The sequence below is a fragment of the Tympanuchus pallidicinctus genome, unplaced genomic scaffold (genome assembly GCF_026119805.1).
Source record: "Tympanuchus pallidicinctus isolate F22 unplaced genomic scaffold, pur_lepc_1.0 scaffold52, whole genome shotgun sequence".
Lineage (NCBI taxonomy): Eukaryota > Metazoa > Chordata > Aves > Galliformes > Phasianidae > Tympanuchus > Tympanuchus pallidicinctus.
The window spans coordinates 182501-208517 of record NW_026294772.1 but is presented as its reverse complement, the minus strand read 5'-3'; the positions used below and the strand labels follow the sequence as shown (position 1 = coordinate 208517).

The following is a 26017-nucleotide window of genomic DNA, read 5'->3' as shown; positions in this document are numbered from 1 at the left end:
GGTGATGGGTTCTGTCCTGCATCTTACTGCCTTCATGGTGATGCTGCAGCAGGCCAGTCCTGGATCTGTGTATTTTTGAGGGGTTGAGAGAGGAGTGCAGGATTTTCCTGGAGGGTTTATCACTCCTATCACATTTTCAGACTCACAATTAGAGATTACAGCCAAAGTGCGGCTGGTGAATGGTCCACACCGCTGCGCCGGGAGGTTGGAGGTGTTTCAGAACGAGAGATGGGGGACCGTGTGTGGCAACGGCTGGGACATGAATGACGCCATCGTGGTGTGCCGGCAGTTGGGCTGTGGCATTGCTCTCTCGGCTCCTGTCCAGGCTCACTTCGGCCAGGGATCAGATCCCATCTGGATGAACAGAGTGTCCTGCATCGGGACAGAAAGTTCCATTTCAGAATGCTTGTCGTCTCCATGGGGAATCCAACTGTGCACCCACATGGATGATGCCGGTGTGGAATGCTCAGGTGAGCTATGGCTGCCACATTGTTGGAGACAGGTTGATACGCAACATACCTCGGGAGGACTAGAGCAGGATGGTGCAAGAACAGTACAGTTCTGTGATAGTGAGAAGAGCTTTTTTCCATGATGATACCCATAACAATATAAATAACGTAAAGAGAGTGTCTTAGGGTGAACTCCCTCTCTAAGTTGTCCTTGCACACCCGACAAGGCAGCAAGATCACAAGGGGCACTGAATCACAGAATCACACATAATGGTTGAGGTTGGAAGAGACTCTGGAAGTTATGTGGTCTGACTGGACCACTCAGGTAGATCCACTAAGAGTAGGTTGCCCATATTCTGGAGGCTTTTCATGGAATCATAGAATCACAGAACTGCTTGAGTTAGAAGGGATGTTGGACCACCCAGTTCCAGCTCTCTACCATGGGTAGGGTTGTCACCAACTAATCAGGCTGCCCAGGACCCTGTACAACCTGGCCTTCAAATCCTCAAGGGATGGAATATCCACAAACACTCTGGGCAACCTGTTTCAGAGCTCAGCCACCTGAATGATTCCAAAGGATCATCCTTTAAACATGAAGGTGTCCGCATACTACAAACAGCTGGACACCTCACTCCTGCAGATGCTCAGGCAGACGGTGGTCAAGCTCTCCCTTGGATGTTTTTCCCCACCTCACTGGTGTTGATGCATGGTCTCCCCACCACATTTTGCAGTGTTGTCAGATGACACATCAACTCTTCGCCTGGTGAATGGCCCTCATCGCTGTTCTGGTAGAGTCGAGGTGTTTCACAACCAGCAGTGGGGAACTGTTTGCGATGATGGCTGGGACATGAATGATGCCATGGTGGTGTGCAGACAGCTGGGCTGTGGGGAAGCACTGTCAGCCACAACACAAGCTTCCTTTGGACGAGGGGTGGATCCCATCTGGCTGGACAGAGTTGCTTGCACTGGGAGAGAAAATGCTCTCGTACAGTGCAGGGCCAGACCCTGGGGAGTCAACGTCTGCACACATGAAGAAGATGCTGGTGTTGTGTGCTCAGGTGATGCTTATACTCACAGATATGGGGCTACTGAATAGCATGGGTTGGATTTCCTTTACCCAAAAGCCATGTGCGCATGAGCCTCTGGTGAAGAACCTTTTCCTAGCGCCCAACCTGACCCTCCCCCAGATGCATCTCCATGCCATTCCCTCAGGTCCTGTCACTGTCACCGGAGAGCAGAGATCAGCATCTGCCCCTGCTCTTCTTTCATGAGGAAGCTGCAGGCAGCCATGAGGCCTGAGGCCTTTCCTCAGTCTACTCGTGGCTTAACAAACCAAGGGAACTCATATGTTTTGCCCTTTAGACCTTTCACCTGTTTTATTCCCCACCTTGGCACACATCTATTAATTTTATATTTGTTCTAACTTCAGTTTTTGTGGCTAAATGTGTAGGAGGTTGATATCCTTTCGTGCTTTGCTCTGCACTGAGACTGTGTGGGACCTGCAGGACCCTAGAGGAAGAGTAAGGCACAATGAAAGGAATTTATTTCCATCCCTACAGGGTACTGAGTCAAAATGCTGAAGATGGGCATTGGTGCATGTCACTGCAAACATGCCTTCTGCCAAGGCCAGGCATCTGCCCTAAGTTTATGCTCTGGTTACTATTCACCTTGCCCTTGCCCTTGCTACTTCCAGAAAGTTTCCCTGGATAGCTATTCCTCTAAACACTGCATTACCCACCTCTGCTTGTAGACAAAAATAACACAGTGGAGGCCGCAGAGATCCGCCTAGTGAGTGGTCCCAGCCGCTGTGCTGGGAGAGTGGAGGTGCTGCATAATGGACAATGGGGCACGGTGTGCGACGACGGCTGGAACCTCCAGGCTGCCATTGTGGTGTGTCGACAGCTGAACTGCGGCAGGGCTGAGTCAGCCTCCAGGGGGGCTCACTTTGGGCAAGGCACTGGGCTTATCTGGCTGGATGATGTGAACTGTGCTGGGACTGAAGATGCTCTTCACCAGTGCCGGACCCGTCCATGGGGACAGAATAACTGCAACCACAGAGAAGATGCTGGCGTGGTTTGCTCAGGTCAGTTGAGTTCTGCAAAACAGGGCAACCTCTTCTTTGGCTGGATTCATCTCCAGTTTAGCCCAGGCCACCATGCAAAGCAGGCAATGAACCCTGTGCCAAGCTGAGGAAGCCAAGATGCTCAGTTCATAACCAACAAATAGGAATCGCACATGGCGCCAAGTGAATCTAGCATTGGTCTTGGCTCCCAGGAGGGTCTGACTCCTCCTACTAACCAGCCAGGTCCCCACTGGCACTTTTGTTTGCTTCACATAATTGCATGGAGATTATACCAACACTGTAGGGTCTGAAGCTGGAACTGAGCCCTATTTCCATAGCCAGGTGAGATGAATTCCTCAGTAAGGGTTGAGAGGTTGAACCTTGTCTTATTTTGAGCCAAGACAGAGCAGGTTTTCTTCATAGTGTCTGCTACGGTGGTGACTTTTTGAGGGAGAAATACTGATAACACACAGACATTTCTAGTTGTTGCTGAGTGGTTCTGTACAGAGTCAAGGATGTTTTAGTTTTCTCAGCTTCTTGTACTCTCCTGCCAGTGAAGAGCTGGAAGGGCACAAGGAGCTGGGAGGGAGTAGAATCAGGACAGCTGACCTCAACTGGCCAAAGAGATAATCCATACTGTATGGAATATATATTTTTTTCCCCTCTACTTTTTTTCTATCTTTGTAAATAGTTCTTACCTCAAACCACAAGTTCCACTTTGTTTTTTCCCCAGTTCTCTCCCTCATCCCACTGAGAAGGGGGGGGGGGTGGAGTGAGCATGTGTGGTGCTTAGCTAAACCACAACACACCTCTAGTCAGGGGGAACCTTAGCAACTCTTAGCACTTTTTTTTTTTATTTTCAGCGATGCATAGTGACAGATTCCTCATTTTCTCTTCAACAGAAAACCGCACATCTCCCCTTGCAGAAGACTCCAACACCACGGAAGAAATGCAGATCCGATTGGTGAATGGCCCGAATCGCTGTGCTGGCAGAGTGGAGGTGTTTCACAACAGGCAGTGGGGAACAGTGTGTGATGACAGCTGGAATTTAAGGAGTGCTAAGGTGGTGTGCCGGCAGCTGGGCTGTGGGACAGCGGCATCAGCTCCAGGCAAGGCTCACTTCGGAGGAGGGTCTGATCCCATCTGGCTGGACGATGTGGAGTGCAGTGGCACTGAAGCCAGCCTCTCCCAGTGCAGACTGAATAACTGGGGAAACCATAACTGCAACCACGAGGAAGATGCAGCAGTGGTGTGCTCAGGTGATTACAGGGATGATGCTGGAAGCACGCTCGGGAACACAGAGGTTCTGCACAAGTTTTCCTCGCACTGGGATGTAGTCAGCTCTGACCTGATCCCACAGCATCACATTATGTGCAGATGCGTAAGATGTTGGGGATGCTTTTCAAGGGGAAATTCATGCATGGTAAAGATGCAAAGAGCCCATAGGCAGCATCTTGCATCCCTGTCCATACCTGCTGGAGTGCATGGGCACGCAAAGCACATGTATCACAGAATCACAGAAGCACAGAATTGTAGGGGTTGGAAGGGACCTCCAGAGCTCATCGAGTCCAACCCCCCTGCCAAAGCAGGTTCCCTACAGCAGGTCGCACAGGTTGGCATCCAGGCAGGTCTTGAACATCTCCAGAGAAGGAGACTCCACCACCCCCCTGGGCAGCCTGTTCCAGTGCTCCGTCACCCTCACTGTAAAGAAGTTCTTGCGCATGTTTGTGCGGAACTTCCTATGCTGCAGTTTCCAGCCGTTTCCCCTTGTCCTGTCTCCACTCACCACTGAAAACAGTCCGGCCTCGCCATTCTGCCCCCCACACCTTAGATATTTGTAGACCTGAATCAGGTCCCCTCTCAGTCTCCTTTTCTCAAGGCTGAACAGACCCAGTTCACTCAGCCTTTCCTCATAGCAGAGATGCTCCAGGCCCCTCACCATCTTCGTGGCCCTCCACTGGACTCTTTCCAAGAGATCCTTGTCTTTTTTGTACTGGGGAGCCCAGAACTGGACACAGTGCTCCAGATGAGGCCTCACCAGGGCAGAGTAAAGGGGGAGATCACCTCCCTCGACCTGCTGGACACGCTCTTTTTAATGCACCCCAGTAAGCCATTGGCCTTTTTGGCCACAAGGGCACACTGCTGGCTCATGGCCAACCTGTCATCCACCAGGACACCCAGCTCCCTTTCCGCAGAGCTCCCCTCCAGCAGGTCATCCCCCAACCTGTACTTGTGCATGGAATTATTCCTCCCCAGATGCAAGACTCTACACTTGCTTTTGTTAAACCTCATCCGGTTTTTTTCTGCCCAGCTCAGGATCTTGCACATCCCTTAGTCTCTCAGGCCTCCTGCTGTTTAAGGAGCCTACATCACACCCTCTGCTCTTCCCTACAGGCACCAACCCCTTGCAAGTGCGGCTGCGGGACAGCTCAAGCCCCTGTGCAGGGCGAGTGGAGGTTCGGTACAACTCCACCTGGTACAGCATCTGCGACAAAAGCTGGAGCTCGTTGGAGGCAGAGGTGGTTTGCAAGCAGCTGGGCTGTGGACCAGCACAGGCTGAAAGCTCAGGAACCCGGGTCAGCCAGGATCAAAACTACGTCTTTCTGGAGGGGTTGCAATGCCGCGGTGGCGAGTCACTCCTCCTGGAGTGTCAGCAGAGCAAGATTGGCCCAGGGCTGTGCCAGCACCGCGTGGCAGCCAGTGTGGTATGCACGGAGCCAAGAGGTGAGTGCATAAAGCCCACCAGCGGGGGGCGGGGGGAGAAGCCGAAAGGGTGGATGCAGCCCTTTCACTTCAAAAGGAGAGGTATAAAGGTTGGCACATAGGTATAGAGGTATAGAGGCACAGAGGTATAAAGGTTGTGGCACATCCTTGTCAGAACAAGCTTTTCCTTGGTGGACACTGTTTGTTTTCTACAAACAATAAAGCCAAATTTCACTGGTTGGAGCATCAGAGATGCTTTTCTGATCTTAGAAAAAGCTGGTTTGTCCAGTTTCCTCTTGCAGCTCAGATTTCTCAGCCCTCAAGGACTCTCTGTGCACCCCTGACAGCTTTCCTGAAATAGGCTAGAGAAGGAATGATGGATGGGGGTCAGAAGTATGCCTTTCTTATCTATCCATAGTCTTGGATACCATATAATAAAGAGGACAACACCAGTGAGGTGATGGCGGTCTTGCAAGGTTATCAGCACAGCAGGACTGAGGAATGTGAAAGCTTTCTCAAAGCCTACTGCCTATCAGATACCCAGGGAGATGATTTTAGGTGGGGCACAAACCACACAAAGGGCATAGTGCAGTGTTGCAGGCACCACAGCATCACAGACAGCACAAAATGGATCAGAAAGGGATTAGCTGTGGGTTAATACAAAGTCTAAGGAAAGCCCTTCTTGGTCACTGAAATGCTGAGGTATGAGGCTGTTTGGTGTCAGATTTTCTCCCATCTCTGTTGCTGGCTGGAAGTGGGATCCTGACCTGGGCTCTCCCTACAGGTTCTCCATCGTCCTGCTCTGCGCTGGTAGCGTTGCTCATCCTGATGGTGATGGGGAGCGGGGTCCTGCTGTGGCTCTATCTGAAGAGCAGGTGCTCTGGAGCAGGCCAAGCTGCAGGTGGGTCCCCTCACCTTAGTTCAAGGCCCCTGTCCCTGTACATCAACCCGCTGATGCAGCACAGGCTAAGGGTTCAGTGGTTGCCAAACCAACAGCTGTATGTTCTTACCTTTATTTGTTCTGCAGCCCTTAAATGTCCCAGGGAGCGAGGTGCCTCTGCAATGCCCTTCCAGACTGCAGGAGCCATCTACCATCCAGCTGAAGGACAATTCCACAAGGATGCTGATACAGAGACAACTGAGCTCATCAGAGAAGATGCTCTCTTGTGATGCTGGTACAATCCCTTCTGCAGAAGCAGCACTATCAGCCCACATTGTGGGGTCATCAGCCAAGCTCATTCCTCTTTTCCTCCTGCATTTCATTTTTCAGAGCAAATGCTTTTTCCCTTAAGCTTCTGCTGAACTGCAGGAAGCCCTCACATGCTTTCGAGGAGACTGCAAAGCACAGCTTATGGGCTGGACATTTATAAAACAGTCTGTACCAATGACTTATACTCAGGAGCCCCAGAACAGCTATCCAAAGTCTTCTGAAGGTTGTTTGATCCAGGTCAATTTCAGAGGTTTTCCGATGGCATGTACCAGACAGTAGGACAGCCTGGTGGCCGTGCAGCCTGACATCAAGCTGAGCAGAGTAGCAGGGAATCTGAAACAGGACTAAAACTGCTACTGCTAACAAATTAAAGGAGAAGTGTGTCCCCAACCCTTCCAGCTGTGGTGAGCATTAATGCTGTGACATGTAACGCTCTGCGCTCCTCGGCAGGGGAGCCAGCCAGGGCTGCCTGGTGCCTCCTGCATTGGGTGGCTTCCCTCAACCTAGCAAACACAGGCAAGCCCCCATTTCTTGTCTATACCAGGCACAAGATTGTATTCTTGGCTGAGCTAACAGTGTTGCCAGCAGGTCAAGAAACAACTCCTCCCCTCTATTTAGCACTGGTGAGGGTGCAACTGTAATGCTGGATCCAGTTCTGAATCCGCCAATACAAGAAAGACATGGACACACCAGAAAGAGTCTAATGGCATTCAAAAGGAAGATGTATGAACACATCCAGGTGCGTATCCGCAAAGGTGCTTTCACAGACACAGAGTGCCCAATGTGAAAAAAATTCAGCTCCAGAAGACATTTAGGAAGACCAAGGATAGCATCTCAGACACAACAGATAAGTGCTTCCAAGCAATGGTCTACCCAGTGTGAGTTGTTTAGAGCACTGTCTCAAGTGTTTCAGATAGACAGAACAAACACTCTGAACGATGGCAGACAGTGCTGTCTGTGAGATCCTCAGTGACTACTGTGCCTCTGGAATGTTAAATGGTGTCACGTTACCAAGGGGGACTGGGTACAGAGAGGGAGACAGCATGGCAACATTCTGCCCCTTTCAGTCTTGCCAGCTCAAGGCAGTATGGGTAGGTTGTGCCTGAACATGTCCAGTCCTATCTCCAACTTTGGAGGGGCTGGTTTCTTTCCAATGCTCTTCAGTGCTAATCTATGTATCAGCTGTATTCATTATTTACAATAGATTACAAACCATATACAGCAAAATAAATTCCTCTTGCCTTACTGCCTTCATTACTTAGCCATGTGATAAAGATCTGGAGCAGAATGCAGACAGCAGCCAGCTACAGACATGCTATGGGTGCTGCATCTGCAAATACAGTGACTCATTAAGGGACTGAGATACATTAATCAACTGCATCTAGAGGAGGATAGTTCATGGATAAACTGTCCTTCCTAAATCAAAGTCTTGACATTAGGAGCAATAATAAAAAAATAAACCCCATGCAAACCTTCTGACTCTGGCTTCTCACTCCAGGTAACCTGTCCTCGAGATCTCACATGAAAGCAAACATGAGGTCATCCCGGGTGTTCTGCAGGATATCCAGGTGGCAGAAAACCAGAAATAATTTCCTTCAGCAGTGAGGCCATTCATTTCCCTGCTAACTACTGAACTGTTAGTCATATTGTCATCACCAGGTGACACATGAATGCAGCATATGAGAAAAACTAGTTCAAAACAGGTGTCTGATAATAGCCATTCTGGAGATTAAATCAACAGAAAAAAAATATCTGAGTTCCCTTGAGAGTACAGAGCAGTGAGCACCAAATCAGTGACACCTGAGATGTTTTCATTGACCCCAGACACTGGCATTTGGGATAGTCTGTAAGAAAAAAAGGAGCTGGATACCCCAGCTCATCTTTAATGGCCTTAGCAGGTAATTCAACTTCAGATCTCCACTGACTGCTAGTAAGGCTTGACGTGCTTGATTCAGCTCCACCTACCCAGGCAGCAAGTGGCAGTGGAGTTATTTTTAGGTATCTGACGCAGAAGGGATCTGGCATATAATGCAGTTACAGATGCAGAAACATTACAGGCAGCTCCACAGCATGTGCACTCTGAAGCAGGTGCCACAAGAAGTGGCTGTAATGGGACATCTGGGCTGAATCCTGGGGAAACGTGGATACAGCATAAAGATATGGGGTCTGCACTGGCACTTCATGAGCATCTATTCCTAGGAAGATGTGTCTCCACTTTAACGCAACAACCGGGTGCAGGTTGTTGGAGCAAGTCTCATCTTCGTCCTCCAATCTCCACCTCAGTACTTGGAAAATGCACAGGTGATCTGGGTTGTGAATGCTGATGTGTAAAGCACTGAGTATGTTGCACACAGGCTTAGTAGCAACTGGTGAACTAGCCACCAGGATCACCTAAAAACCCCACAAGCAAGCAGGGATTTAAAAATGGCCTCAAACCAGCAATGATACAAGAGACAGCATTAAATAACCATCCTTTAATTAGTGTGCAGAGTGCTGAGGAGTGTACACCTGCTTTCAAACCGTACAAAATGGGGACAGGGTAGGACTGGGACCATGAGGAGTCTGAGGGTTGGCACCTCCAGTCCCACAGACCCAGTGTGCAAGAAGGTGACCATGACACCAGGTCCCTCCAAAGCGGCTCAGATGTGAGGACGGGACTCTGATGGTGCCCCAGGGGACTTGGGTCTTGCTTTTACAAGAAAAGGTCTACATGCCACCCTCTGCCCAGCAGCAGCTATCAGTCAAAGAGAACAAATTCAGATTTCAGCAGCAGCTCAGGTGGCTCTAGATCTGGTGCTGCCACTAGGGATACACTGTATGGAAACAAAGAGGACCCAAGGCTGGTTTTCTGCTCTCCGCTTCCTCATACAGATCCTGCAAACAATTTGTGTATCCCCCCTTTTCTGCTTCCTAACAGCCTCACAAGCACGATGGCACAGAAAAGAGGGTAAGTCTTTCCAACTTGAGATGCCAAGCTTTTTCCTCCAGAGTGGGAGAGGTGAGGTGGCTATTGTGCGGCTCAGCACCTCTCCCCCATCAACTCCACCAGCATTCCACCAGCGACATAATAGGGACCAGCACCCCTTCTTCCCTACTCTGGCTCCCCATGGTCACCCAAATCTTCCCTTGTGCCTCGAGGCCAAATCTTAAGAACACACAACTTGCAGCCAGTGGAATGCTGGAACACTGGAAGCAGCCTTCTGTACCAGCAAAATGCCAGCGTGGACCCTGCACAGCAGGGGAAAGGGCGTTATCGTCATCAACCTGATCATCAGCAGCAGAGTGAAATATGGACGGGACATTTATGCTCTAAAAGAAATGTGAGGTGCTCAAGCATTGCTGTTCCCAATCATACTTTACACCAATGCACTTATTCTCCTCAAAAATTGGCAGCTCTGTCTCCTTCTGCTGCAAGACTCAGAGTACCCCTACAATAAGGGGATATCCAGGAGCTCCCAGCCCATGTCTTGCACTCAAGGAGAACAGCAATGTAACTCCAAGCTTAATGCAGACATGCTGATGGGGCCTGTTGCAGGGCAAGGCTGAGTTATGGGAACTTACAGGGATGACTGGGCAGCTCTTCTTGAAACACTGAGGAGAAGAGAAGCATTCCTTAGTATCAGCTAAATACAGGACTTCCTACAGTGCTGTCAGAGCTCTGGATATCATCTCTCAGCTGCACTGCAGCCTTGGTCAAAGCAGCTTGCCTCTGCAAGCCACTATAGCACAAGACTCACAGTACCACAAGCTTCAGCTTGTACCAGCAAGTCTGCACCAGCAAGTCTGCAGCCAGCAGTGCTTGAGAACAGCACGTTACCTTCCTGCAGGTCGGGGGACAGGAGTCTGCAGCAGCCCCAGTCTGAGGGCTCAGCGACCATCCCTGTGAGATCACTTTGTTGGAAGCAGGAGAGAGCAACGTATGTCAGGGTTTGGCAGAGAGAAGCCATGCAGCAGAGGCCCCAGTGGGATGGGGGTCAGGAGAAGACCTGCAGCAGCACCCACATTTTGGCCTCCTCTCCAGGTCCCCTACACATGGCTTGCTTGTGTAAGTGGGCCAGCCTGGGGCTGCACGCATGCTTGTAGCATGCTCACTTCTTGCTTCAGGCTTCTTGGCCTCAAAACACTCATGCTGTGCACGCTGCTCTGGTTCAGCCATCACGGTGCACGCGCTGGTGCTGCAGCAGGTTGGAGGGGTGAGCAAAGCCCTTGTCGCAGACACTGCACTTGTAGGGGGTCTCGCCTGTGTGCACCTTCTCATGCACTGCCAGGTAGGCCAAGTCCTTAAAGAACTTGTGGCAGAAGCTGCATTTGTAGGGCCGCTCCTGGCTGTGCACCCTGTGGTGCTGCAGCAGCAAGGAGGGGCGGGCAAAGGCTTTCCCACACGCTTCGCATTTGTAGGGTCGCTCCCCAGTGTGCGCCCGCTCATGGATCACGAGGTAGGATGACTGCTTGAAGGCCTTCCCGCATGTTTTGCAGACAAAGGGCCGCTCACCTGTGTGCACACGTTCATGAGAGGAAAGCGCATTGGACTGCTTGAAACCTTTTCCACAGAGCGGGCAGACGAAGGGCCGGTCACCCGTGTGCACACGCTCATGAACCTTAAGGCTGTGGCCGTAGGTGAATTTCTTACCACAGACACCGCAGACGTGGGGCTTGTCGTCGCAGTGCTGCCTCTGGTGCAGGAGGAGGGCATTGGAAGTGGGGAAATCCTTCCCACAATCTGCGCACTTGAAGGGTTTCTCGGTGCAGTGGGTCAGGGTGTGACGCTGCAGCTCATAGGGTGTCTTGAAGCTCTTGTCACAGCAGGCGCAGTGGAAGGGACGTTCACCCGTATGGATGCGCCTGTGCTCCTGGAGGTTAGAAGAACGTTTGAAACGCTTCCCACAGAGCTCGCATCGGAAGGGACGCTCCTCTGTGTGCACCAAGCGGTGGCTCTTGAAGTCCGAGTGTCGCTTGAAAGAAGCCTCGCAGAGATCGCAGCGGAAAGGCCGCTCCTCATTGTGCACAACCTCATGGCTGAAGAGCTCCCAAGCACGTTTGAAGGCTTTCTCACACACACCACACTGGAAGGGTTTCTCGTCCACAATCACCTCACGGATCTCAAACTCAGTGGCCCCGCTTGCTCCACGCTTCAGGTGTGGGGGCAGCACCACTGCTGCCTCCTCCAGCTCACCCGCCGCGCTGCCCAATACCAGCTTGGCCGTGGAGTAAATGCCGTGCTCATCAATCAGCTGCACAAAATCTGGCTTGGGACGAGCATCACCGTGAAGAGGTGACTCAGGGGAGCAAGACCGAGAAGCTTTTCCCTCCTCTTCCTCCTCTTCGCTGCTCTGTGGCAACATGGGAGCTTCCTCCAACCCATTCTCCCCAAGGTTCTTCTTCCGTCGGAAGTCACTGGACTGGCCCCAGATCAAGCGCAGCCTCTTTCCCCTTGAGGGCCCTGGCTCTTCAGCTCTTTCTCCCTCTTCTGGAGATGTTGGGACCAGGCTTGTTTTGGGCTTCAGGTTCAGCCGGTGCTTCCTGCATGGCTGCAGCTCCTCAGGTTCCTCTCCCACCCTTTGGCCTGGGCTTTCCATGCCCTGTGGGATAAGAGAACCTCGTCCTTGCCAGCACCGTGCTGAACATCGAGGAGAACCAATCCTGTCTTGCTTCAGGGAGTCTTTTTCCATCTGTACTTGGGTTGTATCCTCCTCCGGAGTTTCTTCCTGCTCTTCATCTTCAGGTTCATCTTCAGAAATGCAGACCCGCCGCAGAGAAAAGGGAGAATCAGAAGCAGGAGAAGCTGGCTGCTCTTCCATGGCTCCAGATGCTGGATGCCAACCCCAACAGGAATCTCTGCAAAAATAAGGAAAGGATAAGATGAAAGCCATCGGGGAGCAGAACTACAAAACAAGGGCTATGAAGACAGTGTGGAGGAAGGCAGGTCAGAGATAAGCCCACATGTAAGGAGTACAGAGAGCCTGCAAAATCTGTCAGCCATTTCAGGTTGGCAGGCAGGTGCTATTGGTGAACCATCAAAAATACTTCTTGGAAACCTTATAACTCATTAACCTATTATTAGACACTGAATCAGTTCACCCACACAGACCACTTGCAAGGTTACCCGTGTCTAATTGGTTGGAGCAGTGGTTGAAAGCCTCACTACTATACCTACAAGCTGGGAGTTGTACCAGCTACCAGCAGCTGCCAGGCAGGGTATGCAAAGCTCTTCAGTCTGTGCTTGGTCTCACTGGGTGTCTGCACAACCCTGCACAGTCTGCCACGAGAAGCCACTGTTCTGGATGCATTCAGAGGATACCAACATGTGCTGGTGCCCTTAGACAAAGTCAACCATCAGTTTATCAGCTCCTGTGGATTCAACAACAACAGCTTGTCTACTTCCACAAGTTTGTCGGTCAGTTTTCAGACTTTATCTTTCTTTGTACATCTCTTTCTGGTCCTTGCTTCTCTGGGCTCCATCCAAACCCTCCACTACCTCCTGTTAAAGGAACTCAGGCAGAATGGCATTTGTGACATCAGTGTGCGGCTTGTACAGAGAGCTAGTGTCTCCAGTAAGGACAAAGTGACCTTCAGCCTCTGCAACAGCCAATGCGGCTGCCAGAGTTGGGGCTCAAAGTCATTGACTCAAAGGCTCTATCAGGAAGAAAGCCTGGGGATGCAGTCACAGACACGCAGGCTGGCTTTGCTGTCCCAATCTAGATGCCACACAGAGATCAGTTTAGACCTGACTGATAAGTCAGGGAGGAAAACAAGGATGAAACATGATCGATCTCCTTGTACAGCTGTAATAACACATGAAATCACAGCCTGCAAGTGCATAATGAGCAGCTGTCTAAAGTGAGAAGCAATCTGCAAATAGACAAATTTGAAAGACCCAGTTTCACCTTTGAAGTCATGAGATATCACGATAAGAGGAAGCAGTGGAGAGGATTTCAGGAGCAATCACAGGGATCGACATCCAGAGACTGTCGGTGGTGTTGAATCTGCAAGAACTGATAAACTCTGGGCACAAAGATGGAACTTCAGGCAGGGTGAGCTGTGAGCAAACACAATGTTATTAATAACAGAGTGGTTCCATTAATAGTAAGAGCTTAAATGAATAAAAAGTGTTCCAGGGAAAAGTACTTATTGTCTGCTCCTCCCACCCCTGCTGGAGCTCAAGTTACAAGAAAAACACAAAATAAAACAATTCACAACAGGACTGAGTTTCAGTGCAAGATTTGGTTTCACTGCCACAGAGAAAGAATGATCAGCGTGAAGCTTTGTCCCTCATACACACTGCAAACCAGAGTGCCATAAAAAGGGGAACTCGGGAAGAAGTGGGGGACAAATGAGACAGGAAATCCTAAAAGACAAAGCGAAGGAAATCTGGGTTAGTTTATGAAGGTAGCAAGTTGAAATTAGGAGAGAAGGTAATTGTTAATTATACGAAGAGAAAATAGGGACAGAGATGGGAGAAAAAGGTATTTGTTAAACATACTATGAACAGAAGAGGGTAAAGGAGATGTGAGTTTGAGTAAATCAGATTAGGAGCAAAGGAAACCAGTGAAGAATAAAATGAGAAGAAATCTGAATCCAGACAGAGTCACCTGCTGAGATAGCATCTTCCCATCGGATAACACCTCCAAGGCATTTCAAATTTCTTCTTCAAAAAAGAAGGGACATGAAGTGTGACATTAATGGGGAACGGAGCTAAGAGAAGTGCTGATTTATTCCAGGCCACCATGAATGCACTGCCACTGTTAGGCTTCAAACACACAGTTCTGGGACTGTTCACTCTTGGCAATACATGTGGATGTTCATGGTGGGAAATTTATGTGGCCACATCAAGCAGGTGGCCACACACTTTTGTTTTGGTCATGTACACAGTTAAAGTGGCTGTGGTTTTATTGAAGGGGTAAAACAAAGCACCAGGGGCAAAGTGAGAAATAGAAAGGGTTTGTTGAAGCAGAACTACTAAAGCAGAGAACCTCTAGGAAGAGTCAGGTGAGCACAGGTGAGGAAAAGCATCGAAATGCAGTTGGAGAGGTGTTCCCAATGCAGGAAGCAAGCAAAAAAAAAAAAGTGAAAAGCACTTTTTTAGAAAATGGTGCAAAGCTGATTTTCTGTATAAGAGGTGGTGAAGAAACAGAGAGAATCATGAGGGTGGGTCAGGTAACCCATGGAACAAGAGCTTGGGCTGCTGCAGGCACTAGCCATGGGTCAAACGTGTCCCAGAACAGCTCACAGTGCCCCATGACATCATGGTGGTGGCTCTTCCCCACCAAGTGGCCAAACACATACTCATTGCTTGGCATCAACCAAACTGTTAATGCTGCCTGGGGCTGAAAACACAGCACAGAGAGTTGTATTTTATATATATAATATAGTGTATATATGAATTATATATATATGTAAAATATTTGCAGTACCATATTCAGTCAACATAAATATATTTCTCAAATGGAATATATCGAGTTGCAATCAGATATTCAACTCAAAAATCTGACCGCATCTCTTTACCAGACTGTTAGAAAAATACTCCCTGCTTCACAGCCATGCCCTATTCATGCCATTGCTTTTGGCAGTCCCCACACTTGTGAGCAGCCATTATCAAGGATGAAGCACAGGAAGAGGAACATTTCATAAAAAATCTCTGGTGAACACCTGAAAAAGAAGTTTTGTTACTTGTATACATTACACAACTATATTCAAATTTTACGAATGCTACTCCAAAAGTAGAACCTCCTGTTTTAGTATGTTGGCCCACGAAGTCAAAGGTAGATGTAGGTGAGATGGATACAGAGGTTGAACCTTTCCAACCAGTATTCCATTACATGCTCTTGCCAGATGGCAGCAGGATGGCATATGACAAAGAACTGCATAAGAAGCAAAAGTGCATCACTGAATTCCTCCATGTGGAAAAAAAAATGCACCCAGTGACATTCATCAAATCTTGCTGAACATTTATGGAGACCAAATAGTGGATGTGAGGGCAGCAAGTCACTGGGGGGCAATTTTCAGCAATGACAACAGCTATGGCGGATCATCTCCGCTAGTACAGCTTTTAACAAGTATGGCATGCAGGCTCTTGTTCATTGCTGGCCAAAATGCACCACTAATGGTGGTGACTGCATTGAAAAATATTGTTCAATAGCTGAGAATTTGCTTTATCAGGTAGTTACTGTGCTCGCTGTATCTGCCATATGGACATAAGTAGGATGCATTACTTTTGGAGCGACCTACATATAAGCATCCCAAAACAATTCCCCTTTACTCAGCATGGTCCAGGCAAGCCAAAAAGTTGGGCAACCACGGGCTACTAGATGTAATCTGAAGCTGAGAAGGAATGACCAGTCTATAGATATAATCAAGGGTATATATCAGAGAAAGAATAGGTAGTAGAGAAAGAAAAGAATAATTTAAGGATGTTGCTAGGACACACGTCTGAAATGGAGAATAACTTATGTTAAAGGACAGCGCTGGAGTAAGTGCAAAGCAAAACAAAGCAGTGACGGACGAAATGTTTAAGATGAATTAGCTCCCACTACAACTTGGAAGGAACAGCTGTTTTTGTTGTTGTTGTCGCTGTTGTTTTTTGTTTTCATTTTCCTCCTCAGTGCAAATGGATCATTTCAGTCCAAACTCTCCAGTATGTTCCTGTTTCCTTCAATAGCAACAGAGATCTTTCATCACAGTACTCCTAAAGGAACACCATAAGCCAGTGTGTCTCAGTCCCACCCTGGCATCAACACAATCTCCCCCTGACCTGCTCTTCTCCTCCTCGCTTTACAGCCAATACACCCCAATCAATCCCAGCATCACTCAGACCCACCCATCTCACTGCACTTCCCCATCTCATTACAACCAGTCCTTTCCTATATGTCTGAGTCCAGCCCCTGCACAAGAAAGATGTGGAACTCTTGGAGCAGGTCCAGAGGAGGCCACTAAGATGATCAGAGGGCTGGAGCACCTCTCCGATGAAAAAAGGTTGAGGGAACTGGGCGGGTTTATCTTAGAGAAGGCTCTGAGGAAACCTCATTGTGGCCTTCCAATATTTGAAGGGAGCATATAAACAGGAGGGGGTATGACTGTTTAAGAGGGTGGATAGTGATACGACAAGGGGGAATGGTTTTAAACTAAGATGGGAGGTTTAGGTTGGATATTAGGAGGAAGTTTTTCACAGAGGGTGGTGAAGCACTGGAACAGGTTGCCCAAGGAGGTTGTGGATGCCCTAATCCCTGCAGGCATTCAAGGCCAGGCTGGATGTGGCTGTGGGCAGCCTGGTCTGCTGGTTGGTGACCCTGCACACAGCAGGGGGGTTGAAACTGGATGAGCATTGTGGTCCTTTTCAACCCAGGCCATTCTATGATTCTATGATGATTCTTGCTACAAAAAGCAAACTGTTCCAGTACGCCCCAGTGCCACTCAGTACCAAAACGGGCCCTCATTCTCGTCCTCATTACAACCAGACCCTCCCAGTACTTCCCAATCTTTCCTTCATATTCTTGTGGAAAATCTCTATAATTATTTAAATGTTCCAACCCTTAGTGCAGTGCTTAGCAAGGAAGCACAGACGGAAATGGTGTGCTTAGTTTGCAGTTTATAAAGGTCTGCAGAAAACCTCCAGAACTGTTTCAGTGTCTCAACTACTGACACAATGCTTAGCTGCAAAGAAGGAACAGAAATTGTGTGCTGAATTTGCAGCCTGAATAAGGGAACCAAAAATGCTTGTCAAAGAGAGAGCAGAATACATCAGAGCATGGACAGTCCTACCCACATGTTTAGGCAAGTTCCCTTGTTGCAAGAGATGCCAAAGTGACCAACGTGACAAGGGACAGTTTCTCTGCCTTCATATCCAATGAGAGGGAAGGACACTGCCATTCCCCCCCCCCCATATTCGCAAATGCTGAATCCCACCTACTCCCATCTTACACACCAATTATGGATACACACATGAAACATCCCCTTTTGCAACAAACAAAAAGGATTACAACTCAGTGGCCAAGTATGCATCTGCCACCTGAATATTACCAGACCAGAGACTATGCTGGAACCAAAGGCGGTGATCCAAATCCAAATTCCTTCCCAGCCTATCTAGTCCTTCTTTCCCTCTCCACTCTCTCTCTTTTCATCTTGCATTAGAATGTAATGCAAGACATATCATCACAGCTTATCACCGATAAGCTATAGACATATGAATACATACACACTCTGTTTTGTGTGTCTTGTGCAAAGTATAGCAGGGCAATATAAATAAAATTTAATCAATATTTAGTATCACTTCACTTTAATTTAGCCTGAGTGAAGGGAAAAGGGGAAGCCACAGTTTGTGCAGCACTGGGAGCAGCATTAGTGGCAGCCCAACAGGAAAAACGTGGTACAACAAGAGGAGGCATTGATGTTTTAAACAGATGACCTTGGCATCAAGTCTTTCGCTTCAATCATCTGATCCCACAAAATTAATAATGTGCCACAATATCCAATTTCTGCTGTGGCATGAGGTGGGATTTCTGAAGTTATAGTGGATTTGGAAAACAATAAACCATCTCTCTCACCCACAACTGTTTACTCTGCACACACTCAACTTTTACAGTTTAACTCGAAATATGTGAAATTGCACCAATGTAAAACAAGATCCAATTAAAGCAACTTCCCCTAAAATAGTGAAGGAAGTGGCAGCAGTACTGTGGCTACTTACTTTCTAACAACAGAATTTAAAGAAACAGAATAATGATATTCTGAAGAGAAGTGACTTTTGTCTTTAGTCCGAACAGCTAAGCAAGTTGAGAAAATATATGAGGGTTAATTTACTAGAAGCAATTCTAAAGAGGTCTGACTGCTCTCTATAAAGGAGTTGCACAAAAACAGAAAATCATATGCCTATCTAACAGGAATAAAAATATATTGTTAATTGAAGAACACTCTAGATGCCACATACCTCGTGTTTGTGGGGAATCTGGTGCTAAATCACTGGCAGATGTCCTGATTATGGGTGAGGGTTTCATATGCAGTAAAGCAGCTCCCTCACTGTGAGCTACTGAGACTCAGCCCCCAGCAGCACCCCCTACAAACACACTGCAGGTTCTCCAACAGCCTCAGTATAGGCTGAAATGGTGGAGAGATAATGCTGCTAAAGCACATCCTGATGAAGGGAAAAGTCTACAGTTTACATGGTAAATGGGTTATACTGGACTATGTAAATGATCTGGGAGATTTTTATGCACACTCACAGAAGTGGAAGTAGTCTTTGGCTTGCTTAAGGGACTAAGTATCATAAAACCAGAAGGTGAGGACTGTTCTCAAGCCTAACTACTCCTGATTAGCTGAAGGGATAATAGGTCACATTCCTTGCACAAGGAAGTGCAAAACTGAGCAATACAAGAAGGAATTAAATCACTATTTTAAACCCCATATTATCCCCAGTCAAAAGGATTGGTAGAAATAGAAAATAGTTTATTTCACAGAATGAGTTTAGCTTCACCTACAGAAAATGTCTGACACCACAGCTATACAAAACTGTGCTGGGCAAATTACCATCTCCTTATGCTATGCTTGTGACTTTTAACTAAATCCTGCAGTCCACTTACCTGAACAGTAGTGGTACTAAGCATAAAATTAAAGTATAAGGAATTTATCCTTCTTTTTAATGGGATAACCTGTTTGGAATTCTTCAAAGTGATTCTCTGTTTTCTTTTACAGCATCCTGCAGCATGACAAATAGAAAAGCCGTGCTCATACTGCCATTCCAGTCACTAATGTCACCAGCACTGTCCCAAAGCCTGAGTTCTGTAGTTTGGTGTGCAAGGAGCTCACATGCACACAAACACAAGACAATTATTTCATTTCTGCAGAGATGAGTGCTAAGTGGTTCATCTACAAGGCTAGTGTGTCTTTGCTGTAGTACTGATTTCTTTTGTGGGACACAGAGTCACCTCAACTGACTCTACTGATAGCATTTACCTGCTAATTTTCATTTCAATTTCAAGTGGTAGTGCTTTCTACTATCGATTCCATTTAGAATCACAAAAGTTGGAAAAGTGCTCTAAGATATCTACTCCAGCTGTAAATCCAACACCACCATGCCCACTAACCCTTGTCCCTGAGTACCATATCTACCTTACTAACGCAAGTCATTCTATGATTTGATGACTCTGTGATTCTACGATCTTCTAAATGTTCTTTTAAACCAAGCCATTCTGGGATTCAGTGATTCTATAACGCAATTATACACACAATTACCAACTTTAAGTGGCCTTGCAGGGTAAAGTAAGCAAACTTTACAGGTTTCCAGGTTTCCAGGTCTGGTTTGGATGCATTTCTTCCTAGCTGGGATCTAAACATCACAGATGGTCCAGTGTGGAAAAGAGACGTGACACTGCCAGCCAACATGTGTATGACATTCCTTCAGTCCAAACGAAAGTCACCTCTGATGACCAAAGAGCATGCAGACAGAAGCCCATCACTGACACACAGATCTATCTCACTGAATTGCAAGCACCAAGCTGATGTGCCCAAATCAGAAGCGTGATGGTCCCCTTCAGATAATGAAGAGAGACAGGCAGTTACACAGAACAAATCAGTTTTTGCCTTGAATTGCTTCAGAAGTTTCTCTCTCTATTGGCTGTAAATTAAGTTACTGTCTGCCTGCCACATGTTAAGTTTCAAGATATATTCTCTCTGGGATGGAGAGAATATCTGAAGGACATAAATGGGTACTTGAAGTCAGCTTGAATCTCTGTAACATCTCAAATCAGCCTTCTCTGCCTAAGAGGTTCCATGCCACTTCATCCTCTCCCTATGATATTGCCTCTAGTCCATAAAGCTTTCTTGTTCTGTTGGTAGGGATGTTATATATTGAGGTTCTCTTGTGTAGCCAGCACCCTCCTCCAGAAGAGGTTTAGCTGCTGTCACAAATTCCTCATGCAACCTTCCCTCTGAGCCTCTTGGCAACACTCCCTCCAAGCCTTAAACCATTTCTGTGCTGCTTCTCACCTTAATCCCCCTTGTAGATAAATGACATTTCTGTCCTGCTCCTGCGAGCGTGTCTGATGCTCTGTGACGTGGTCGTATCACCATGAGCTTCACCTTGTTTCTGCTCTAATGATGAAAAGCCAGTCCCCAAACAGTGGTCAAACCACCAGCCAACCATCTCCTCAGTGTAATTGTTCAGTGTGACACCGTGTGATGTATGATTGGACCCTTTTGTTCAATTTGGATCAGTTGTCTTGGTTCTGTCCTGTCCTCTCTTCCTACGCATCCCCAGCCTCTTGTCAAGGAAGTAAAGTATTTGGCATTGTATAAGCACAGTTCAGTGACACCTAAAACACTGGTGTGTGACCAACATTATTGTCATCCAAAATCCACAGCACAGCACACTATGCTGAAAGTTAATTCTATCCTAGCTGACATTAGTACAGGTTGTCATCTTGCCTGCCCACAAAGACAGCTTGATGTGGCTGACCAAATTAGAGACAGTGTCAATATTGAGATGAAGACTTTAGCACCCTACTTTGATGGGATAAAGCACTCATGCTGTGTTAATGGGTACAAAGCACAACAAATAACAATAAAAATAATAATAATAATCTGTGTTAGACCCCAAGTCTTGATTGGACATCCTCAGCATGGGAAATGGTGGGTGAAACAGAAATGTGTCCCTCCTCCGACACAGTTCCAGCTGTCCCCCTCCTGCCTTCCACAAATGCTTGTTGTTGCCTCAACCCCAGAAATCGCTCTGCTTTCCCTTTCTGGGAGGAGGGCTGACACACCAGATAAGCTGTGATGTCATTCAGTGACACTTGGATAGGCTGAAGAGTTGGACAGACAAGAACATTATGAGGTTTGACAAGTGCAGAGTCCTACACCTGGGCAGGAATAACAGCATACAGGCAGAAGTTAGGAGCTTACCAGCTGGAAAGGAGCTCAGCACAGTAAGACCTGGGTGTCCTGGTGGCCTTGAGTCAGCAGTGTACTTTTACACCTAAGAAGGCCGATGGCTTCCTGGGCTGCATTAGACAGAGTTTAGCTAAAAGGGCAAGGGAAGTTCCCCTTCTCCTCTACTCTTCCCTGAACTACTGCAGAGAGTCCAGCAGAGATGACTGGGGCCTGGAGCACCTCACAGGGACACGACAAGGATCAACAGGCACAGACTGAATCCAGGAAGCTCCATATGAACACAAAGAAAAGATTCTTTACTTTGAGAGTGAAAGAGCACTGGAACAAGTTCAACAGAGAGGTGGTGGAGTCTCCTCCTCTGGTGATATTCAAAATCTGCGTTACACTTTCATGTTCAGTATACCTTGTGGAAGCTGCATTAGCAAAAAGGCTGGTCTAGGTGATCTTTAGGGTCCCTCACAATCCCTGTGATTCTGAGTGATACTGTGGGAGCCTTTTGCTTGCCTACCTGGCATCTCTAAGATCAGGAAAATTAACACCACCAGGAAAAAGGCTTCTTTGTGTGGTGCTGAGGGACCAAATTCCTTTTTCTAGCTACACCTAGGAACTAGTACTCTATTCCAGCCACAAAATCCCTGTGTGCCCCCATTCCCCCACTGACGGTCCAGAACCAGCTGAGCTGAGAGGACTTGTTTGCTTATCAGATTCCCAAAACAGTTCAATTTCACAATCCTACAGCCTACATCACGTAGACTACTGCTAATGGCACAAGATTCCTGGCAGAGATTTGGCTTCTGAGCCAGGTTTGGTTGCTGAGCCAGGGGAAATGAAGTGAGGTTTTGGAATAGAGAGGAGGAGCCAGGGCTGTAGGGAATTCTCAAATACCCCGTTGCTTGGGTGCATGTCCTGCCTCCTTCCTGCAGTAATCTCTGCAAGCAACATGACATTTATCCTCCTGCGAAGTCTTTGGGGTAAGTGGAGTTCTTTTCTCTTTGATTTTATCTTGGCATACCGTTGCCAGTTGTTCTCTGCCATTACTGCTTTTTTTCCTATGGCACAAAGCAAATGTGACACTGCAAGTAAGTGAAATGCAGCTGGTGGTGTCTGCAGTGAGCTGGATCCTCCTCTCAGTTAGATGCCTGCAATTAGTCATCCATATCTGACAGCTCTGTGTGGATGCTCAGATCCCCTCTTTGGAATCTCAGACATCCACAGCTGGACAGCTGGGAGCTGCCCCTACCAGTCACTTCCAAGGGCCTCATTCAGCATCTGAATGCCAACCCTTATGAGAAAACTGCACACGGCTGGGTTCCCTGCCCTTGTTTCTGTTATGTAGAGCCACAGCATCTGTAGGTTTCCATGCGTCAGAGACAGGAGCAGAACTAGAAATCTTAATACTATGTAAAAGAAAGCCAAGTGGAAAATGGATTATGCTAATGCCACTTGTGGTGTCAGCAATGCTGCCCTTGCCTCAGGCTTTTAACCAATGCTTGGGACCTTGCCAGACTGCCACATTTAGGAGCAGAAACTGCTGTTTGCACTGAGCCCTTTTTTGCTGCTGACCTTCCATAGTACATACAAAGTCTCTTTCTCCTGACTTCGCAGAACAAACAGATCCTGGCAAGCTCTGCTCTCCTTTCCAGGGTTTGCTTCAGCATCTATCCAATCTCCACATTAAGCAGTAGCCACATTGCACAGGCTTCCATTTCAAAAGCAATTCTTTGCAGAACCCCATAATCAGAGTTGTCCATGTTGCAATTCACCACATCTTGGATGGGATGGGTATGCATTGTTCCACTGATTACTGCAGAAGACTAGGTAATTTAATCAGCTTGGAGAACAACTTGCTGTTGTGAGTATGGATGAGAGGAGGAGGGAAATCTCAACTGCGCTGTTATATTTCGTCATTACTTGCCCAAATAATTATATTTTTCCCAGTACACACACCTATATATATGTGTGTGTGTGTGTGTATACTCACTTTTTCTTCCTTTATCTCTTCCTTTATCTCTTGATCCCAGAAGCTGCATGCACTGAGAAAGGGAAAACCCACTGGCAGCAGGGCTTGGAAGCCTGAAAACAATGATGAGCTGTAGCATTGCTCTCAGTGTGTCATCTCTTGTCTGATGTCTTGCTTTCCTGAATCCCCATATTTTGTGAACCAATAAGACTCACAGTAACATCTTATATTTCTTCTATTCCAGCTTACCTTGCAAGAGTTCTGCTGGTAGGTCAGTATTTGTATCAGTCAGTGGAACTGTGAGTGAGCATTCACTTCTGTCATAAAATGCCACACAAAACCATGCTGTGTACGATCAAAAGATTCAAGTGTGGTACTCAGACACCTTGGTCCAAATCCTGCTACTGTGGCAAAGGATTTTCATAGAATTATTGAGGTTGTAACAGACTTCTAAGATCATCTAGTACAGCCATCAACCCATCACCAACATATTCACTATATGTGTCCTTCAGTGCCATACCCTTTTCTTGAACATCCGGGACAGTGATTCCACCCCTCCCTGTGCAGCCTGTTCCAGTGCCTAACCACTCTTTCTGAGAATAAATTTTTCCTAATTTCCAACCTGAACCTCCTTTGGCACAACTCAAGGCTATTACTTCTTGCCCTATCACTACTTCCTGTGACTGACGCTCAGAATTGATGTCATTTGCACCGAGTGCATTTCATTCAATTCTTCTGTGTACCAGAAGAGTTGAATTTTTTTTTATATATACATGAAATTAGCGTAAGTAAGCATCTATTTCTGGAATGTAGAGAGTACATCTTTTAACAGGACAAGGGGAAATGGCCTTAAGTTGCACCAGGAGAAGTTTAGGTTGTATATTGGTGTAGGGAACCTGCTTTGGCAGGGGGGTTGGACTCGATAATCTCTGGAGGTCCCTTCCAACCCCTACAATTCTGTGATTCTGTGATATCAGGAAAAACTTCTTTACAGAAAGACTTGTTAAGCATTGGAATGGGCTGCCCAGGGTGATAGTTGAGTCACCATCCCTGGATGTGTTTAAAAATTGTTTGGATGTGATGCTCAGGGACATGACTTAGCAGAGGGTTATAAGAGTTAGGGTAGTATGGTTAGATCATGGTTGGACTTGATGATCTTTGAGGTCTTTTCCAACCTCAATGATTCTGTGATTCTAACAGTGACTCATATATGCCCATACAACCTCTGCATCTTGTGCAAAGTGTCACACTGGGATACAAATATTTAACTGACTGCTTGCTGTCATTTCACCTCCTTTTAGCCAAGACTTTGAAATCTCACACATCCCGATCAGACGGAGCTGTGACAACCCACAGCACCAACACGGGTCCTCATCCCATCGTTACCCCCACCCCCATCTCATTACAATCATACCATCCCTGTATGTCCCACTCCCCCCCAGTATCACCACGGGCCCTCAGCTCAGCGCCATCCCCATCCCATTACAGCCAGACCGCCTCCGTACGCCCCAACCCCGCAGCAGCAACATGGACCCTCATCTCACCCCCTCCCCGTTACAACCAGACCCGCCCAGTTTCTACCTAATATCAACACTGCCCCTCTCACCTCACTGCTCCCACCCCGACTTTACAACCAGACCCTCCCAGTATAAATTTTATACTTTAAAGCCGTTCCCTCAGGACTCACCCGGGGCCACCCCAGCCGGGCCCCTCCGCCGCCCCCCCCTCACATCCGCCCGGCGCCGCTGTACGGCGCCTTCTCCCCCGTGCCAACTTCCGGCCGCGCTGCGCCGAGCGTGACGCTACTTCCGGTAGCAGAGAGCGTAACGTAACGTGAACCGATGTGGGTAGGGCGCATGCGTACGACTTGTGCGGTACGCGGGGCTGCGCATGCGCAAATAGCGGGCTGGCGGGGCGGCAGCTGAGCGGTGAACCATAGCAGCTGCTGTGTTGTGCCTTCCTGTCCTTTCACTGACTTTTTTTCCCCCTTCTTTAGCCACATTGTTCTTCTATCATTCCTGATCCAACTTTGCTTTGCGTGGCTGAGCGTGTGGCTTTGTAATTTGGAGACCTTGTGGGACTGGAATGGCCCCCAGAGGAGGAGTAAGGCACCGCGAAAGGGATTTCTTTCGATCCCTACGTGGTGCTGAGTCAGCAGGCTGAACGCAGGATCTGGAGGCTGTTAGAAAGCCTCCAAGAACCATGCTGGAAGTTGTAGACCATGAGGTCTCTGTTAGGCTCCCCTTCTTTGAGCCAAGCAAACCAAGACACTTCAATGGCTCCTTGTACTTCTCCAGACCTTTCCCCAACTTCATAGCCCACCTTTGAGCACTCTTTAACAGTTTTATATCCCTATATGGTGGAAACCAAAACAGTACAAACAGTGCTTGAGGTGAGGCTGCCCTCTGTGGGGCATCCACAGCTTCTCCGGGCAGCCTGATCCTGTGCCTCATAAATAAAGAATTTGCTCCTAATATCTAACCAAAATTTCCCTTCTTTTACTTAAAATCACAGAATCACAAGGTTGGAAACGACCTACAAGATCATCTAGTCCAACCACCCTCCCATTCCTGTTAGTACCACAAGCTACTAAACCATATCTCGTAGCTCCTCATCCAGGCGCCTCTTGAACACTGCCGGGGACAGCGACTCCACAATTCCTCCTTGCCCTAGACAAAAATCCATTCCAAATCCATTCCTCTTTGCCCTAGACAAAAAGTTCCTTTCAGTCTTAAACCTGTAATTCTGTGATCCCA

The 26017-nt window shown here is 47.7% G+C and overlaps 3 protein-coding genes across 15 annotated transcripts in view; 2 read left to right on the top strand and 1 right to left on the bottom strand.

Moving 5' to 3' along the window:
- The window catches only part of LOC128091787 (deleted in malignant brain tumors 1 protein-like), a 38789-nt gene extending 30889 nt beyond the window's left edge, over positions 1 to 7900 (top strand). For 2 of the 7 annotated variants that reach the window (XM_052705097.1, XM_052705096.1), the window contains exons 13-19: positions 141 to 470; positions 1181 to 1507; positions 2200 to 2532; positions 3414 to 3770; positions 4906 to 5235; positions 5999 to 6115; positions 6242 to 7900. In XM_052705097.1, the coding sequence (XP_052561057.1) occupies positions 141 to 470; positions 1181 to 1507; positions 2200 to 2532; positions 3414 to 3770; positions 4906 to 5235; positions 5999 to 6115; positions 6242 to 6384 (1937 nt within the window). In that variant the 3' untranslated portion in view covers positions 6385 to 7900. The remainder of the gene's footprint in view (positions 1 to 140; positions 471 to 1180; positions 1508 to 2199; positions 2533 to 3413; positions 3771 to 4905; positions 5236 to 5998; positions 6116 to 6241) is intronic. The other 5 variants (XM_052705100.1, XM_052705101.1, XM_052705099.1 and 2 more) reach the window with 4 other exon arrangements.
- A 983-nt stretch (positions 7901 to 8883) lies between these two features.
- LOC128091795 (zinc finger and SCAN domain-containing protein 2-like) lies at positions 8884 to 25077 on the bottom strand. 7 transcript variants are annotated; one of them, XM_052705143.1, is made up of 4 exons: positions 24949 to 25008; positions 23283 to 23665; positions 13309 to 13460; positions 8884 to 12259 (listed from the first exon to the last, which is right to left on the bottom strand). In XM_052705143.1, the coding sequence occupies exon 4, from the start codon at positions 12220 to 12222 to the stop codon at positions 10573 to 10575; it is 1650 nt and encodes a 549-aa protein (XP_052561103.1). In that variant the 5' UTR covers positions 12223 to 12259; positions 13309 to 13460; positions 23283 to 23665; positions 24949 to 25008; the 3' UTR covers positions 8884 to 10572. The 7 variants fall into 7 exon arrangements, with proteins under 7 accessions (XP_052561103.1, XP_052561101.1, XP_052561100.1 ...); XM_052705141.1 differs by lacking the exon at positions 23283 to 23665 and having other exon boundaries at positions 24949 to 25077; XM_052705140.1 differs by lacking the exon at positions 24949 to 25008 and having other exon boundaries at positions 23283 to 24656.
- The window catches only part of LOC128091813 (sulfotransferase 2B1-like), an 11864-nt gene continuing 8029 nt past the window's right edge, over positions 22183 to 26017 (top strand). The window contains exon 1 of the mRNA XM_052705161.1: positions 22183 to 22272. The gene's annotated coding sequence lies outside the window, so the exon portion shown is untranslated. The remainder of the gene's footprint in view (positions 22273 to 26017) is intronic.

What these genes read in the sequence shown, in the direction of transcription:
- LOC128091795 (XM_052705141.1), bottom strand. Translation starts at nt 12,222, where the DNA reads ATGGAAGAGCAGCCAGCTTCTCCTGCTTCTGATTCTCCCTTTTCTCTG.